The sequence below is a fragment of the Podarcis cretensis genome (assembly GCF_951804945.1).
Source record: "Podarcis cretensis genome assembly, chromosome: 4".
NCBI classification, from domain to species: domain Eukaryota; kingdom Metazoa; phylum Chordata; class Lepidosauria; order Squamata; family Lacertidae; genus Podarcis; species Podarcis cretensis.
In genome coordinates, this window is record NC_137173.1 from 1,817,546 (window position 1) to 1,836,663 (window position 19,118).

The 19,118-nt window shown below is 48.2% G+C and overlaps 1 protein-coding gene and 1 long non-coding RNA gene across 5 annotated transcripts in view; both read left to right on the top strand.

The window, feature by feature from the left end:
- LOC307214714 (uncharacterized protein) overlaps positions 1–19,118 on the top strand; it is a gene marked incomplete at its 3' end in the record, with an annotated part of 42,887 nt that overhangs the window by 21,821 nt on the left and 1,948 nt on the right. Inside the window, exons 1-5 of one of the 4 annotated variants that reach the window (XM_079973635.1) lie at positions 6,998–7,317; positions 15,774–16,281; positions 16,475–16,556; positions 16,989–17,071; positions 18,406–18,532. The exons of 2 other annotated variants lie outside the window; for them this stretch is intronic. In XM_079973635.1, coding sequence (XP_079829761.1) covers positions 15,865–16,281; positions 16,475–16,556; positions 16,989–17,071; positions 18,406–18,532 — 709 coding nt within the window. In that variant the 5' untranslated portion in view covers positions 6,998–7,317; positions 15,774–15,864. Of the gene's footprint in view, positions 1–6,997; positions 7,318–15,773; positions 16,282–16,474; positions 16,557–16,835; positions 16,886–16,988; positions 17,072–18,405; positions 18,533–19,118 lie in introns of those variants that run through there. One more of the 4 variants, XM_079973637.1, reaches the window with a different exon arrangement.
- On the top strand, positions 7,772–9,209 carry LOC307215174. Its single transcript, XR_013838347.1, has 3 exons — positions 7,772–8,120; positions 8,307–8,351; positions 8,741–9,209. It is a non-coding gene; the product is annotated as an uncharacterized lncRNA (long non-coding RNA).

Below are 19,118 nucleotides of genomic sequence, written 5' to 3' on the forward strand. Positions count from 1 at the left end.
GATATAAATGGGAATTCCCAGAGGGCATTTCCTTTACATACATGGAAAGGAGATACAGGCTAACATCAGAATTTCAGAGAGTCCTTTGACAAATACAGGAGAGACTTAGATTCCAACTGCTGAAAGGCACATATGGTATTCTGTTAGAATGGGAGACGAAAGAGTGTGTTTGTGTGTTTTTACAATCAAGCAATGTATACATTTTATGAAAATTACAATACATCATAACATCATATAACATAAGCAGGAGTTATAAAAAATAATAATTAAATAGCGCACTGTCTTTCAGGTTGTGTCTTCCTGGAGTTCCATAACTTTTCTGGGTGGAGAGGAAATGGTCTCTCCTCCTTCATCTCAGCTCCACAGCAGTTCTCTCAAAAAGACTTGGCACTCCAGAAGGCGGGGAAATAGTAATATTAATAATAATATTAATAATAATAATAATAATAATAATAATAATAATAATAATAATAGTATTTATTCAATTTATATACCCCCCTTTATCAGAATATACCGGGGTGGTATACAGCATTATAAGCACAATACAGAACAACAATGATAAAAACATAATAAAAAGCATCCTGTGAGACCGCCTAGTAATGCAGCACTCCTTTTAAAACTTGAGGGAGACACACTGCTCACCTGCTTTTACGGCCACTATGGGGGTGTGGTGATTCATCCAAGGGAGGCTCCTCTGCTGGCCCTCTCAAGATTCTGACATCGTCCACTCTTTCTCCTGTCACCCACAGCCATAGAATATGAATAGAGTTGTCCTCCCAAACTCTGCCTACCCTCCAACATGTTGCAGAGGGAAATTGGGACCTGCGACTTCTGGGGCCACACTCCTGAATGAGTCACGTAAGTCCCGCAAGAGCAAGTACCCCCCAAAATGGGTGTCTTTTGGGGCCACAGTTTCACGGGAGCCAAAACAGGACATCCTGGGAGCCAATCAGAAGCCAGGGTGGCTTCTGGAATTGCAGGACGTCCCACTCAAAGCAGGACAGTTGACAGGTATGTGAAGACCGCCAAAGATGGAGAGTCCACAACCCATAGTGCAGGCATCCCCAAACTCGGCCCTCCAGATGTTTTGGGACTACAACTCCCATCATCCCTAGCTAACAGGACCAGTGGTCAGGGATGATGGGAACTGTAGTCCCAAAACATCTGGAGGTCCGAGTTTGCCTATGCCTGCCATAGTCAAGATGGCTGCCTTTCCCACTGGCTGAGATGCTTCTACCCATTTCATCTGCTTAGCCAATCCAAATATTCACGGCCAACATGTGCCACCCCTGCCTCCAGCAACTCTCTCCCATGGGAATGGCTTGGCCAGGAGGTGGCTCCTGTTGTCACTTGTCTCCCCTTCTTCTCTCTGTGAGAAACCAGGGAACGGGAAGGGGAACGAAACCAAGCTAGAAGATGATCACAGGGGTTTTTTTGGGCGGGGGCTTCTTAACAGTCCTGAGTGGCACCTTGAAGGCTCTCCGATTGAAATATACAGTGAGTTGAGTGTGGATTTCATGCTCTTTATTCAGCTCACAGTGGTGAGGAGGAATGGAAGTTCCCCCAGAATTTCTGCTTTATATACATTATTTACACAGTGGGCCCCATGTGATTGGCTAATATCGGGATTCACCTGCAGGTAAAATCACTTTTGTGACTTTTGTGACTTGTCCCCACAAAACACTTCATCACAGTTTCTTCCTATCTGCTCAAAGCGCCTCTGCTGCACAATACCAAATGTAAGAATTCACTGATAAAGGTATCTCTGTACTGGCTCACTGGGAAAACTTCAGAAATTCTTATGGACATGTGAGCTCAGCTACTCAGCAGCCCCTCTGCCTGAGGGATAATCCCTGGCATCCTGGTACCTGAGTGCCAGACAGGTAGCCATGCCAGAAATTCCAGAAATAACAAACCCAGAGGAAGACAAGAGGGTGTGATTGACTTGGCTGGGAAACAGGGAATATCCGCCCACCCTTCCCCACAGGTGGGCGGGGTTTGCGGCACCAAGCGAGGCTCACCTGGGCGGGTGGCACCCACCTGCTTGAGCTGGCCTTGGACCCGCCCTCGGCCAGGGAGGACAATGGACGGCTGGCTGGGGGTGGGCCTAAGGCCAAAAGAAAAGAGGCTGACCCCTGAGCTCAAGCCTCTTTTGCTCTTCTTCCTTCTAGGATCAGGATCAGGATCAGGAGCATATCCAAGCGGCCGGACTGAGGTAAGTAACCGGCCTTCTTTTGCTTGCATTTGGGTGGCGGGGGGGGCATAGCTCCCCTCCGCCGCCTGTCCGGTGCCCCTTCCGACCCAGGCGGGCAGCGCGGGGCTCCAGCGAGGCCGCGGCTGGGCCTGCTTGCTTTTTTTCGGCGGGGGGGCACTGGGAGGGCAGTGCGGGCCTCACTAGGCCTCAAAACGCAGCCTAGTCCCCTTTTCCCAGCGGCGGGGGGCCAACATTGCCCCCCGCCACTGCCTGCCAGCCCAGGAGGGCTGCACAGGCCTCACTAGGCCTCAAAACACGGCCTAGTCCCCTCTTCCCAGTGGCGGGGGGCCAACATTGCCCCCCGCCACTGCCTGCCAGCCCAGGAGGGCTGCACAGGCCTCACTAGGCCTCAAAACGCGGCCTAGCCCCTTTTCCCAGGGGCGGGGGGCGGCGGCATTGCCCCCGCAGGAGGCCCTGCTGACCCAGGAGGCTCTGTTGAGATTTATGACTTAATTTGTCTGTTGAGGCTTATTGTTGTGGTTTGTTGAAGCTGCTGCTGCCGACCCAAGCAGGATGCACAGGCCCCAGCTAGGCAGCAGCCACTGCCTGCTTGTTTTTTGCAGCTGGGGGGTGGCATTGCTGCTAGCCAGCCACTGGTGTTGCTGGCCAAAATGTGGCGCAGGCCTCAGCTGGGTCGCTATGCTGGCCTGCTGTTTTGCCACCCGCAGAAGAGGGCCATAAGGCGACCTTTTTGAGTTGAATCACGCTGGGGAGGGGGTGCCTTGCCGGGCTGCAGGGCAACCCACTTCAGTTTTTCCTTATTGGGGGGGGGAACTAAGTCAGGCCACATGGCGGCCATGCTTCCACCCCCACCCCCCCGTTCCCCCAAGTTGGTCTTCAGGATGTGTGCTAACTGTCTCTATTTTTTGCAGTCTTAGCGTTTGTGCGCAGTTAGGTTGGCTGGTTCTGTCTTTCACCTAAACATTCCAATTGCAAATATAAATAAATCTAATAATTATAATTAATATAACAAACAAGCAAAAACAAACAAACAAAAACAAATACAACAAACTGCCATCATACTTAGGTATTTGTAGGCCTTAGTAGTGGTTGACTTGCTTCAAGGTGCATTATGTCTCTAGCCGTGGCTGCTGATCAAAGAGAAGGCTCCCCCTCGCACTCTCTTGGTGCCGTAGGGGTGGGCACCCCAAGAGCCGCATCGAGGGGTACCCCTAGCAATGCAGTAAAGGCAGCCAACAGGATTTTAAAAAAGGGCCTTTCAGCCGGAAGGTCCCACCTATGAAGTTAATTATCTCTAAGAAAAAAGTGAGGGAGTATGGCCCCTCCACCTTTGATGCCAGGCCCTACAGGGCCCTTCCTAAGAAGAAAAAGCGGGCATACACAGAGGAGCTCACTGCTGAGAGTGATTCTTCCCAGTCCAGTGACAACGATGTGCAGGAATTGCTGCGTCAGAACCGCATCCTGCAGCGTCACCTGGTTAAGGAGCGCTTAGATAAGTCTAAGTCCCCTGGTGAGTTCCGCATGATACACAATCCTAGGGGTGAGTCTGTAAACGACGCCATACCGCGGGAGCTTTGTTCAGTTAGATATGCATCCTTGGATGTGGCCATTAAAATGATTAGGGAATTGGGCACTGGGGCCTTATTGGCAAAATGTGACATCGAGTCAGCCTTTCGGCTGCTCCCAGTTCATCCTGAAAATTTTGGCTGCTTGGATTCAAATTCAGGGATAGCTGGTACTTTGACAAGGCTATGCCCATGGGCTGCTCTGTGGCCTGCGTAGCCTTTGAAACCTTCAGCACATTCATTGAATGGGCCTTCAAAACCACATCTGGTTCCCCTTTTGTGACCCATTACTTAGATGACTTTCTTATCATGGGTGCTCCAGACTCCCCCAACTGTGCCCTATCCCTAGCTACATTCATGCGCCTTGCAGCCGACTTTGGCATACCTCTGGCTGCTGACAAGACCGAGGGCCCTTCGACTCTCCTTTCCTACTTGGGTATTGAATTGGACACAATTCAGCAGTCGTCGCGCCTACCGCAAACCAAGTTGGAATCCTTGAAAGCTTTGCTGGAGGCCATGCTTGGGGTTAAGAAGACCACCCTTCGCCAGGTGCAATCCCTGTTGGGTCATCTTAATTTTGCGTGTAGAGTAGTGGCACCAGGCCGTGCCTTTTGTGCCCGTCTGGCACGGCTCACAGCCATGGGGGTAGCCCCCCACCATCACATCAGGGTGACAAGGCAGATAAAGGACGATCTGAGGGTTTGGCTTGCATTCCTGCAGGATTATAATGGGGTGTCTTTTTGGCAGAAGTGCCTTAACCCCGGGGCGGAGTTCCAGGTTCATTCTGATGCTTCTGGCTGCTTTGGCATGTTCTTCAGGGGACATTGGTGCGCCCAGCCGTGGCCATCTTCTTGGCACGCAGCAGGCATTACTCGGGATTTAGCCTTTCTGGAGTTCTTTCCTATTCTAGTCGCCATTCGCATCTGGGGAACCCTCTTTTCGAATTCCAGGGTCTGTTTCTGGTCTGACAATCAAGCAGTGGTAAGAGTTATATCTAGGCAGTCAGCAAAGTCCCAGAGGGTCATAAGGGCCCTGCGCCTGTTTGTGCTGGAGTGCCTGCGGCACAATATTTCTTTCACTGCCCGCTTCATACCTGGCCTTAACAATAACATTGCTGATGCCCTGTCTCGTTTCCAGATGGAGCGTTTCCGCGAACTGGCACCAGGAGCAGCCCAGTCCCCAGACGCCTTCCCAGACAATCTGTGGGAGATTGGAAGCAAGAAGTAAACCAGGGAGTATTGGCAGCAATAGCACCCTCCACTAGACGTTCTTATTCCAGGGCCTGGGATGCCTTTGGGCGCTTTTGTGGCTCTGTAACACGGCGCGCATCCGAGGAGGAGGTGCTTCAGTTCTTGGTGCTCCTAAAGCACAAGGGCCTTGCCATAAAAACTTTAATGCTTTACAGGGCAGCTATTTCTTTCTTTTGTAAATTCCGTCACTGGCCAGACCCCTGTGACAGCTTCCATGTCAAGAAGTTACTGGCTGGGTGGCAGCATGTCATTCCCCCTCGTCAGGATGGCAGGAAGCCTATCACCATAGACATACTTTATCTAATTTGGAAAAAACTACCAGAGATCTGCTGGTCAAATTTCGAAACGCGTCTCTTTCGGGCAGCATTTTCCTAGCCTTTTTTGGTGCCATGCGCATTGGGGAGTGTTTGGCTGGGCCCCTGCAATCAGAGTTGGCAGACAATGACATCAAGTTCTCTGGGCATACGTTGAATGTTAAGATTCGGTCCTCAAAAACTGACCAGTTGCGGAAAGGGGTCACGCTCGCGCTGTCCCCAACGGAACAGGCGGGCCCCTGCCCATATCACGACACACGCTGCTTCTTCAGGGTCCGGCCCCAGTGCAAGGGCCCTTTCTTCATTCACTCAAACACGCGCCCGTTGACGTGATCACAATTCACAGCGGTTTCACGCAAAGCCTTATCTGCTTGCGGTGTTAGTCCCCAGGAATATTCCGGGCACTCGTTTCGTATCGGGGCTGCTACTTCAGCAGCGATACAGGGTTGGGACCCCGCACACATCAAGACACTGGGCCGCTGGCGCTTGACACTTGCAATTTAATTGTCTTACAGGTTTGCCCAGCATGAAGATCTGGGTGATAGGCCACAGCATTGTCCATTGGGCAGCAGATTATGCACGGTCTCAAAATTGTGGCCTTAACCTTAACATCCACCCCAAGGTACGCTTTTATTGGATGGCCCAGCGGGGCATGCGTTGGCGGAGCTTGATGCCCATGCTGCGTAGTGCCGCAGCGACCCACGATCCTCCAAGGGTCTTGATTATACATGCGGTGGAGAACGATCTAGTGGAGCAAAAAGGCATTGCCCTTGCCCTTGCTGCAAGGGCAGATCTAAAAAGCCTGCATGCCTTGTACCCATCAATGACCATCGGCTGGTCCAATCTCCTACCCCGTCTTCACTGGAGGGGGGCTTCCAATCCCTCTCACCTCAATTATGCGGTGAGTAAAATTAACAGGGCCATGCGCAACACCATGCGCCAAATTGGTGGGTTCTCTATCCCACATCCCACCATCACATCAGATAGAGTTGAACCATAAGGGAACCATAAGGGACGCAGGTGGCGCTGTGGGTGAAACCACAGAGCCTAGGATTTGCAGATCAGAAGAACGGCGGTTCAAATCCCCGCGACCGGGTGAGCTCCCATTGCTCAGTCCCTGCTCTTGCCAACCTAGCAGTTTGAAAGCACGTCAAAGAGCAAGTAAATAAATAGGTACCGCTCCGTTGGGAAGGGAAACGGCGTTTCCGTGCACTGCTCTGGTTCGCCAGAAGCGGCTTAATCATACTGGCCACATGACCCGGAAGCAAGATGAGCGCCGCAACCCCAAAGTCGGCCATGACTGGAACAAACGGACAGGGGTCCCTCTACCTTTACAGGGAACCATGGGGCAGGGTCCAGGATGCTCAGATTACTGCCACCAGACCTCTCCTTTCATGATGTAACCATGATGTATTAGTGATATAGTTGGGGTTGTATAACATGAGGATTAGCAGCTGATAAATGTTTGGGGGCTCTCTTGTTCTGGGCATCCATCTTGTTCCACCTTGTGGCAGGTGGGAGTCCTGTCGCCACAGTCTTCGATAAAGACCAAGCCAACTGGCTGCTGTTTTGCTCTGGTATTCCTGTCTGGTGTCATTGCTTTCTCCTCAGATTTCTCCATTAACAAAACGTACCCAAAGCCTTCAAAATGTGCACTTTCCTGCATTTTGCAGCTCAGCAATGTGTAGTCCCAGGAGAGGCAGGAACAGCGTGTCTTCCAGTTCCCCCCTCAGCTGAGACCTGCCTGGATGGAGACCTGAGAGCCACCTCTCAATATCTGGGGGGCTGACCCATGGAAGAGGGAGCCAGCTTGTTTTCTCCTGCCCTAGAGGGGAGCACCCAGAATAAGGGACCCAGAGGACCAGAAAGCAGTTTCTGCTGCCTAAAGAGCAGGAAGAACATTCTGACGGGAAGAGCAGCAGAATCCCTTGGGAGATGGCGGACTCTCCTTCCTTGGAGGTTTTTAAGAAGCGGTTGGATGCTTTGGCTGAGATTCCTGCCTTGCAGGGGGGTTGGAATAGATGACCCTTAGGGCTCCCTTCTGGGACGCAGGTGGCGCTGTGGGTTAAAGCCTCAGCGCCTAGGGCTTGCCGATCGAAAGGTCGGCGGTTCGAATCCCTGCGGTGGGGTGCGCTCCCGCTGCTCGGTCCCAGCGCCTGCCAACCTAGCAGTTCGAAAGCACCTCCGAGTGCAAGTAGATAAATAGGGACCGCTTACCAGCGGGAAGGTAAATGGCGTTTCCGTGTGCGGCTCTGGCTCGCCAGAGCAGCTTCGTCACGCTGGCCATGTGACCCGGAAGTGTCTCCGGACAGCGCTGGCCCCTGGCCTCTTAAGTGAGATGGGCGCACAACCCCAGAGTCTGTCAAGACTGGCCCGTATGGGCAGGGGTACCTTTACCTTTACCTTTAGTGCTCCCTTCTATCCCTCCCATTCTAGGAGGAGCTTCCTTGCTTCCTGCAAACCCCTTTTCCCTGCAACCTCTTCCTCCAGTTTCTGGCCAAGGGAGGGAGCGGATCACAGACCAACCAAGAGCAAAAATAAAATGAGCATCTCTGGGATTGTGCAATGCAGGAGAGAAAAGGCAGAGAGGACTGAGCAGGGTGGACTCGGCTCTGCAAGGGTTAAAGGGAACTGAGCTGCATTCCTAGAGAGGACAGGAAGTAAAGGGGGGCCAGGTCCTCCAGAGGAAAAGCCCCTCCCTCCCCTTCCTGCAAGGGGGGGCAGGGTTGCTTTCTGCTATTGCAAAGGCTGCATTGTTCTCTTCCAGGGGGATCTGGTGAGTCTCTTCCTCCCCCCCCCCCCGAGGGTGCAGTGGGGAGAAGGTGGGGGTCCCAGGGCTGCAGCAGGGGAGGGTGGCTCAGGTGGGGAGGGCAGACCCCGGGAGCAGGGCGTCCTGCCAGGGAGGGACGGGGTTGCGCGAGGTTTGCAACTACAGTACTGTGTATTCTGCATTTGTATAAAGACGCTGCTTACTCCTTTGGGAAGGGCAATCCTCTCCTGGGATCTGGTGAGTCTCCTCCCCCCCCCGGAGGGTGCAGTGGGGGGAGAGGGGGGGTCCCAGGGCTGCAGGAGAGGGTGGCTCATGTGGGGGGGGGGGAGCCCCAGGGAGCAGGGGGTCCTGCCAGGGAGGGGCGAGGTGGCAGGAACTGTCTCCTTCCTTTAGATCTTTTGTGGGGGGGGGAGGAGGTTCCCGCCCCCCTTCCAGAAAAATAATTATTCAGAGCCCCCTGGGAAATCTAGCAGATAGAAATCCGGCTTCTTTAAATAAGATTATCAGTAGGACTTCTGCTGTGTGTGACACGGGTCAGCGTCATTGCACAAGAGAGGAAACGTGTCTGAATGGTTGCTCCCAAACCTCTTTCTTTGTTTCCCTTCTTTCTTTCTCCCTGTTGGCAGAGGAGGCCAGCCAAGCAGATCAAGCCAAGCTTTATGAGGAGCTGGGTATGTTTACATGGAGAAGAGAGGAGACAGAGAGGAGACAGGAGAGCCATGTCAGATTAGATAATTTATTACGGTCAGAGACCAGCTTATAACACACACTTGGGGGTACAGTCACAGAAGTAAAACAGGCAATTTATGTACAACAACAAATTTAAAAACAATGTACACCAACAAACTATCCCAGGGAGTTGACTCAGAGTCACCCATGAAACCGAGTTTGGGGATTTTCATGACGGACTATTTTGAGTTGGGAGATAGTCTGTGCCCACAGATCTGAACACAGTATCTGGCCACCATCCAGGTCATCTTCTGATCTTTGCCTAACAGGAAAAGGTCTAATTTTTGCTTTTGCGGGAGGTCAGCGAGCCTCACCAGCAGCGGATCAATGGTCTTACTACGTGTCTCTTGGTAAAAGGGACGTCTGAAGAACAAGTGTTCTTGGCTTCTTATCTCTCCCAATGGGCAGATAGGCATAGGGGGCATAGGGGACTTTTCTAAAGGCTCCATCCAGGTCCAGCGAGGGAAGAGCCGAGCTTCTGGCGAGTGTAAAGGCCCTTCTTGCATTTCTAGATGCGAGAAAGAAGAGATATTCTGCCGGTGCGCCTATATATTTCTCGATTTCTCCAATTTTATGGTCGGGGCACCTTGCGCAGTCCTGTTGTCTCTCGGTGTCTAATATTCTTTGCCTGGCCCAAGCCCAGACTTAGAAGGGCTTGAGGGGCAAAACCCAGTTTCTGGAGGGTGTTCAGAACTCCCTCGGGGGAGCAGATTCAATGTCAGCCATTTGTAGATTGATGTTAGTCAGATGTAAGCCTCCACTCTCATCATCCCTGTTTCTCATCTAACCCATGAGTTTGAGACACATCTGGGCACTTGGAGGAGAGCTCTAAGAAGTCTAGAAGGGGAGAGGAAGGCGGGGGCAAAAAGGAACCATAAAGGAGTTGTGCCAAAGTTTTGGCTTTGTATAATTTTAGAGCTGCGGGAACAAAGAAGCCCCCTTGTGCTCTGAAAAATTTAAGGACACAATTTGCGGTTTTTTTCCACTGAACTCCCGATGGAGTTTATGTGTAGTTTGTTGGCTCCTAAGGCCTGTACCACCATTCCTAGATACTTGTAGTTTGAGACTTGTTCTAATTTATGCCATTGGAGTTCCCAGCTTTTAAGCTTTGGTTTTGCCCCAAAAGCAAGTATCTTGGTCTTTTGATAGTTGATTTTGAGACTTTCAAATTCACAGTATGCTGCGAGCTTTCCTAGTGCTCTTTTGAGTCCAATGGGGGTTCTAGATAAAATTACTGCATCATCGGCACATAGCAGGACCGAAATATGCCGATTTGCGAGCTTTGGAGGGTGGAGTTCTGAGTCATGGAGTGCAGATACTAAATTATTTAGATAGAAATTGAATAGTAGAGGGGCCAATAGGCACCCTTGCCTGACTCCTTTAGAGGTTTTAATAGGGTCCGTTAGGTGTCCTAGGCGGCTACACCTGACTCTAAGAGCCGTGTTTGCGCGCAGTGCCTGAATTAAGAGCAGAAGCTCTTAATTCTATGTAGGTACCCTGTAGTCTGTCCCAGAGTCTGGTTCTGGAGACTGTATCAAAGGCTGCTTTTAGATCAGCAAAGGCAGTGTATAGTGAGGCCGGCCTTTAGGAGAGCCATGTCACCTGGGCGCAGGATTCCAACCAATGGCTTCAAGCTACAAGAAAGTGTTGGCTATTTGCAGTATGGTAGCGCTGCAGAGAGCTTGCTGGGGAGACCTTGCATTAAAAAGGGACTCAAAAATAACGTAAACAAGGTTTTAATAAGAAAAACAAAAACTCCTTATACACTAAATACATCAACAAACAAACCAGACCCAACCACCAACCCATCCCCCAGGGTAATGGGAGAGCTAGGTGCTGCTTCTTATATACTACACCCAAATGCTGACACACCTTAATCAGTACAACTCAGCAGCACCTGCTATGTTTCACAGCTGTAAAGCTGGGTCTCGTTATTTTGCTCTGGCCCTTGCGCTGGCCCCTTAAAGACATACACATCGGGTGGAACAATGATGAACCTTTACATTTAAAGAAACCATTCAACATTTCCCCTGCGGTTCATCATTGTGAAACGAAAACATAAAGCATATTTTGTACATGTCTTTCATGTGTAACCTTTGGAAGTGCTTTTGTAAAAATGTCCGCAATTTGATTGTTACCTGGAACATATTCAAATACAATCATTTCATCAGCAATTAGTTTCTTTACAAACTGCAAACGTAATCTTAAGACTCTAGTGTGCTGCATATTGGTTTCTGAACATAGGATGGCGAGTCCACTCTGGGAATCAAGGTAAACTTTTACTGGTAGTGTTACTTGCATCTGTAGGTCTGCGAATACTTGCAGATACCATTCTACATCATGAGTGGCCTGAACGCATGCACATAATTCACTCTGTTGTGGAGAGACAAATAATGGTTTGTGTCTGGGACTTCCATTCAAACGGACAACCATCATAACAAAACACCATACCAGACACACCCCTGCAATTATTTTGTTCCACTGCATGAGATGCATCACAGAAAATTTCAAAACCTTTGTCAATAGTTGATGTAAACTGCAACCTATAATGTTTGGTATGTTTAAGGTACATTACCACTCTCTTAAGAGCAGAGAAACATTGCCTGGTGGGCTTTTCCACAAAGTGGAAAAGTGAAAAGCATAAGTTATATCTGGTCTTGAGATTCTTTGAATGAAATTTAGCTTGCCTATAGCAGAACGATACAAAGTTTTGTTAGGAAATGGCTTATCTTCACCTGTAAAGGTGAAACCACACACCATAGGCGTTTCCTTCCCATTTGCATTTTCTAAACATAGCATTTCAACAAGATCATCAATTTTTGCAGTTTGATGAACCAGAAAAGATCCATTTTTGCCTTTCTCAATTTGCATGGATAAGTAATTTTTAGCTATGCCTAATTCCACCACATCAAATTTCTTCTGTAACTGTGATACTACCTCTTCATATTCCTGTTTAGTTTTTGTAGAAATTAACACGTCATCTACATACACACATATCTTTCCTTTATAAACACACAGTTGTCTGCCTTTCCTTGTGAAAAACCAATATCCAGCAATTCTTTTGCTAAAGTTTGGTGCCAATTCCTCCACTTTGGTGCAGACCATAAAGGGATTTATTTAATTTGCATACCAAACCTTCAGCGGCGTCTATGCCTTCAGGGACACACATAAAAATTTGTTCTTTTAAATCTTTTAAAAGATTTTTTATATCTAGGTGATAAATGGAATGTCCACGTTGTGATGCATCTTTTAACAAAAGCTTAACTGTTTGATATTTTACACTTGGTGAATAACACAAATCATAATCTTCGCCTGGAATTTGTTGAAAACCCTTAGCAACTAATCTTGCTTTGTACCTTACAACTTCATTTTTGTCATTCATTTTAACTCTATAAACCCATTTTGAATCAATAAGTCTCATATCTGGGGTTTGTGGTACAAGAGACCAAGTGTTATGCTCTTTTAAAGAAGCTATCTCGGAGTTCATAGCTTTATACCAATTTACAGCTTGGTGCTTAGGTAAATTCTGAACATCATTGTAGCTTTTTGGCTCAAAAACCGCCTTATTGGCATACACAGTATTAAAATGTTCATCTGCAAAACGTTGTGGCTTCTGCCTCTTTCTATCTGAACGTCTCAGTCCGGAAGGAGAGTCAGACTCCTCAGACTTAATGGGACTAAGTGAACTACTAGTTTCAGGTTGTAAATCATCATTGTCAGACTGTAGAGGTGCCTGTAGGCTAAGCTCACGGTCAGAAAAATCAAGAGAATCTAACCTCCCCTCGGGTGCCTGTGACTTTAAATCATCAAACAAATTATCAGATTCAACAGGCTTTTTGTCTTTTTCCATTAATTCAGAAGCACCATTTCCTGCTGCTGCTTCTTCCTCTTCTTCCTCAGTACTATCTATACCGTCAGTATCTTGGAAAACAGCAACTCCATTCCAATTTACAGTTTGTATCATGCTTCTGGTAATATGAAATTTGCCAGTTGCTGGTATGTAAATTCTGTACGCCCCCTGCTGGTAGCCCATTAATTTTCCCTGAACACTACGCTCACCCAATTTTTGCTTAGCGGGATAATGCATAATTACATCTGAACCCCAAATGCGTAGGTATTTCAGATTAGGGCGTTTTTTAAACAGCTTCTCATAGGGGGTGACATCTAAACCAGAATGATAACTGTGATTTCTAACATAAACCGCATTAAGCGCTTCTGCCCAAAAGTCTTTGGGCAGATTAGCATCGTGCAGATATGTTTTAACCCCTGCCTGTAAGTCACGCTGCACAACTTCAACAAGCCCATTTTGCCAGGGACTTCGGGGGCAAGATAACTCATGAGTAGTCCCCTGCGTTTCCAGGAATTTCTCAAAATCCTCAGAAACAAATTCTCCGCCCCGGTCAGAAAACAGGTTCTTAATTGGTTTGTTAAAGTGCATTTTTACCCAGTTGCAAAAAACTTTGTACTTCTCAAATGCTTGGGACTTCTCAGCTATTGCATAAGTCCAACAATATCTACTATACTGGTCTATGAGGGTGAGCCAGTACTTTGAACCTCCTAATGATGGTGGGGAGTGGCCCAACTAAGTCACAATGTACACGCTCAAATGGCTCAGTTACTTTCCTATCTGAGCACCTACCCTTGCGTGCAACCTTAATCTTATTCTTGCAACAAGATAGACATTGCATAAAGAATTTACATGGTTTTAAGTTGAGGCCATTAAGAATATTCTTTGTCTTAATTACATCAGCAAAATTCACGTGTCCTAGAATTCTGTGCACCTCGTGGACACACCCGGAGTGAGGCCTTACATTCCTCAACCCCTGGCTTGACTGTGCTGCTCTGCAATTTATAAGCGATTGAAGTAGGTGAGAAAATACAGTCTATATAAACCATCAGAGTCCCGGGCATACAATAGACGTTTGTTCCCCTCAAAAAACTCACACATTGAATTTAAGAAACGCACATTTATGCCTTGACAAGCAAAACACCTTACTGATAATAAATTGTCCACTGATGGGCAGTAAATGCAGTTCGCTTTTTTAATGTTTAAAGAGTCAAGTTTAACAGTACCCCTGCCAAGCGACTACAAGACTTGTGAATTGGCTAAATGTACATTACCAATTTCCTCTTTGAAAGAAATAAACAAGCTTCGATCGTTGCAAATATGCTGAGATGCTCCTGAGTCCACAATAAAAGACTTCCACTTGGCACCTTTAATTCTTTTATGATCTGCAGTCCGAGCGTGAAAAGCTCGCGGCTCGTTTCTGTCTTTACGGTACGATGTTGGCTGCTGGGCTGACAACCGTGACTGATGAACAGAAACAGGCTTAGGAGTACTTTGCTTTCTTTTGGATCTGCAGTCCTTTGCAAAATGACCTTGCTTATTGCAGAACCAACAACGCTTGGCAGCTTTAAATGCAATTGTATCACCACAAGTTTGCATATGGCGTTCCTCATTCTTTCTGGAAATAGGAGTGCTTATGGCACAAGCCTCCCTTCTATCCAACTCGCCCATTAATCTTGCCATTACCCCTTCCACAGTTAATTGTGCTGGTGGAACGGCAGATATCTAGCTAGCTATACCATCAAAGTCCTCGTTAAGGGAACAAAGAATGATAAAAACATACAGAATATCAGGTATGTCCATGTCCATTCGAATTAATTCGCCGCATATTGCCTCCAGACGTCTCAAGTGTGCTGCCAAATCACCACCAGGCTGCAACTTAGTCTGGTACAACTGCTTGAAAAATGTCAATGCAAACGCTGACTCTTTTCTAACATGCACTGCTGCAAGACTGTCCCACATTTCTTTGGCAGTTTTCTTATTCCTTGTATAGACTACTTGCTGGTCGCTGACTGCCAAATTAATTATCGCCCTGGCTTTCACATCTCCTTTCGACCAAGCATTTGTTACAGGGTCAGGAGGGTCATCAGTTACATAGGTCCATACTTCTCTAGAGGTCAAAAGCGCCTCCACCCGAAAAGACCATAAACTATAGTTCTCATCTGTTAGCTGTGGAAAGACCAGAGCCTTCTCAGCTTCTGGAACCCGGTCAACCATTCTGGAAATCTTCCAGACCCACAGAACTACACTAACAGGAGAAGGAGTTTTCAAACCTTTCTCAGAGTCCAAAAATATGCAGTCATCCACTCAGCAGCTGGGCCCAAAACCAAGATGTTGGCTATTTGCAGTATGGTAGCGCTGCAGAGAGCTTGCTGGGGAGACCTTGCATTAAAAAGGGACTCAAAAATAACGTAAACAAGGTTTTAATAAGAAAAACAAAAACTCCTTATACACTAAATACATCAACAAACAAACAAACCAGACCCAACCACCAACCCATCCCCCAGGGTAATGGGAGAGCTAGGTGCTGCTTCTTATATACTACATCCAAATGCTGACACACCTTAATCAGTACAACTCAGCAGCACCTGCTATGTTTCACAGCTGTAAAGCTGGGTCTCGTTATTTTGCTCTGGCCCTTTCTATGGCCCCTTAAAGACATACACATCGGGTGGAACAATGATGAACCTTTACATTTAAAGAAACCACTCAACAGAAAGGAGATTCAGATTCAACACACGTAGTCATTTTTCACTGGGAACCAATGAATCCCTTGTCAATCAGTTCTGATTTCATGCATTGACTTGAAGGAAGGAGCAACCAGGCTGATTCGCCTCGCATTAATCTCTTCGCTTGCCACCACATTTCCACAATCTCCCTTCTAGAGGCCTACATCATCTCCCCCTCCTCCTCCTCCTCCTCCTCCTCCTCCTCCTCCTTTTTAGAAAGATAGCTCAGAGTCTGGGCTGTGGTGCAGTCCTACCCTGGTTCCCTGCAAGACTCATCCATGCTTGCTCAAGGAACCTTTTTCTTCTCCTAATATTGTACAATTTTTGTAACAGAACAATGTATTTGCTTTGTAGGAATTTCTAGAGCTTCTCATTCAGACAGACAGAACTTGGCAGAAGACCAAAACGTTCCTTCCGATGTCTCAGAATCTTCCTAAGAGCACAGATGGATTTGCGAGACACAGCTGGCCCTAGAGCAGGAAGAGGCCATGTCATCCAAACTGGGAGCAGTGGGGGATTCTGGGAAAACTCTGTTCAGAAAATCCTGGGTGAGGAGGATACCCTCCGCTCAGAGGTGGAGAGCCAGCAGTTGAGGCCGTTCTGCTGCCAGGAGGCCAAGGGACCCCGAGAGGTTTGCAGCCAACTCTACCACCTTGATCATCAGTGGCTGAAGCCAGAAAGGCACACGAAAGCTGAGATGCTGGACCTGGTGATCTTGGAGCAGTTCCTGGCTGTCCTTCCCCTGGAGATGGAGAGCTGGGTGAGGGACTGTGGAGTGGAGACCAGTTCCCAGGCGGTGGCCCTGGCTGAAGGTTTCCTCCTGAGTCAGGCAGAGGAGAGAGAGCAGGCAGAGAGAAAGCAGGTGAGAGAGACTTTCCTTTGGATACTCCCAAGGGGCTTCAAACAGGACAGAGAACATCCAAAAATGGTCTGCTGATGGCCCATCCTTTTTCTGGGAATGAGATCTAACACCCTTAAAGATTCTGTTTTTGTCATTCTCTTTCTAACATTTCTCACCATTCATTTACAGTTTTGAATCCTTGTTGTTCTTTCAGAAAAGGGATCATTTTGCAGAAATGGACCTGGATTCCTGTGAGGCAGAGAGGCCTCCGTTGGACACCAGAGAGAGGCCACTGGGTAAGGAGGAAGGTGGCTTTTCTCCGTTTGGTCTTGTATCTGAAGAAATGTGCATGCACACGAAAGCTCATACCAAGAACTAACTTAGTTGGTCTTTAAGGTGCTACTGGAAGGAATTTTTTTTGTTTTGACTATGGCAGACCAACACGGCTACCTATCTGTAACTGGTCTTGTTCTGTTGGTTTTCCAACTCATCTGAGGGTTCTTTTCATCTTGGTGGTTTTTTTTTTTTGAGGGGTGGGGGTTAGGAACAAGGGTTCAGAGGAGGAAAGATGTATTTCTGCACACCTAACATGAAATGGGCACAAACCTTCAACTGCACTCAGCAGGTAAGGCTTTCTGAAAGGCCCATCAGTAGTTAGAGATGTCCTGTTTCCCCTGTGAGAGAAGCAGGCACTCCTAGCATCCTGCTTACCTTTTTTTCTTTTGCAGGTGAAAGAATGATGCTGGCAAGACCTCCTGATCCATCTTTTCATGGGGGCAGAAGGGAAGGAGTGGCTGTGGAACCAGATCAGGTCAGGGGAAGCTGCCTTGTGGGGTCAGAAGCCGAGGGATGGAGCAATGTCATGGACTGGTTGGGCACAGAGGAATGGTGGGAGGAAGCAGCCAGGGAACCAGGAAGGGAAGATTGCTCTGAGCCCAAGGAGTGAAGGTGGAGGAAGGATTGGCGGCCAGAGGGAGAAGCTTGGGAAGAGGAGGTGTCAGAAGCTGAAGGGGTAACAGGGCTTAGTGAGCTGGGAGACTCTGTGGCAGAATGCAGTGTAGAACCAGAGGCAGAAGAGGAAGGAGGCGAGTGGGAGGAGGGAGGTTGAGAGGCAGAGGTGAGTCAGGAGGAGGAGGAGCCACCGGGGGCTCCCTCTCCTGCTAGAATCCACCCTCCCTGCTTGTCTCTCAGAGCCAAGAGGGGTCTAACATGGAGGAGCAAAGGAAGGCTGCACACTGGCACACTGTTCAATCGCTTGCCAGAAACCCCAGAGAGGAGGGGACTTGGAAAGCTGTGGGGAGCCGGGGGCCTTCACTCTCAGCAACTGCTTTTGTGGAGGAAGAGGCTCAGGGAATGAGCTGCTGTTCTCATTAGGCCCGAAACTCAGCCAAGTCTGTGAACATCGTGTTCTTGCTAAGAAAGAGTTAACTCCAGCTGTGAACTGTGGGATTTCCTGCCCATATAACTCTGTGACACCAGCCTTCTGAATGTTGACAGTAGGATTCCTCTGTAGTTGCAGTTTCCATGGAATCCTAGAGTTGAAAGGGACCCCAAGGGTCATCAAGTCCCACCCCCTGCATTGCAGGAATCTCAGCTAGATAATCCAAGACAGATGGCCATCCAAACTAGGCTTCTTGTATTTCTATATTCATCAATGAATTTTAAAATAGGCTTTAAAGCAGCGGACAGATGATAACAAATAGTGTTCAGGATTCACCTAGCCAGCCCTATCTGCTGCAAAATGGGGCCTGCCCCCCCACTCCTCCCCCTCTCCATGCCCCCATGAACCCCTTGAATTTGGCTCTAGGGCATTGGGAGGGAACCTCCCCAGAACATCACACGAGGAGAGGAGAAAGTGGATCCTTCCATTGGGGAAACTGGGATGCTTGCGTAGGCAGAAAAACGTAAAAATAAGCTGGAGTACCACCTATTTGCAAAAAGACAATTACCCACAGTTAAAATGCAGAATAAAAGAATTCAATTAAAGCGTTAAAATAGGTGCCCATAATTAAAATGTGCAGCAAAGCAATCCTATTGAAATAACAAAGCATAATAAGAGGAATAACAAGAAGGAAACAACAGAGCATTGTGTAGCAGATCATATTTCTACTGTCTCAGAGGAGGACATTTCCCTTTTTCTTTTAGGGTCCAGTGTGCTTTGAAGATGTCGCTGTTCGTTTCACGAACGAGGAGTGGGAGTTGCTGGATCCTGACCAGAGAGCTCTGCATAAGGACGTCATGGAGGAGAATCGGGGGATCGTGGCCTCTCTTGGTAAGCCTCCGTGTGGGATCGTCCTATCTGCCAGGAAATTCAAAAAATACCTCTATGTGACAAACCTCATATATTTTCACAGCGCCCCCTACAACACCTGGGAACCTAACACCCCCACAAGAAATAGTAGATTACAGTTTTTTCAGTGAACAATCTTCCTCCAGTTCTGCCTCCTTCTACCACAGTTGGGCTGGTCTGAACTACCCAGGCATCTTAAATGTCGGCTTCAGAGTTGTTCAGAAAGATAAGTAGCTTCTGTCAGGTTTTCTGTTTTTGATTTTGCTGCTGTCAGTCTTGGGTTGACCAAAGAGACGACTGACATTGGAGATGGAGGAAATGCCATGAGTGGGCCAAACAACATCTGCCCCAGAGAAGAGCCAGGCTGATTGAATCTCAGGTAGTACTAGCAGTGATAATAATAGTAATAATAATAATTTTCATGTATACCCTGACCATCTGGTTGGGTTGCCCCAGCCAATCTGGGAAGCTTCCAACACATATACAGTCGTACCTCTGGTTGCGAATGGGATCCGTTCCGGAGGTCCACCCAGATCCCGAGGTTTTCGCAACCCGAGGATCACTGCGA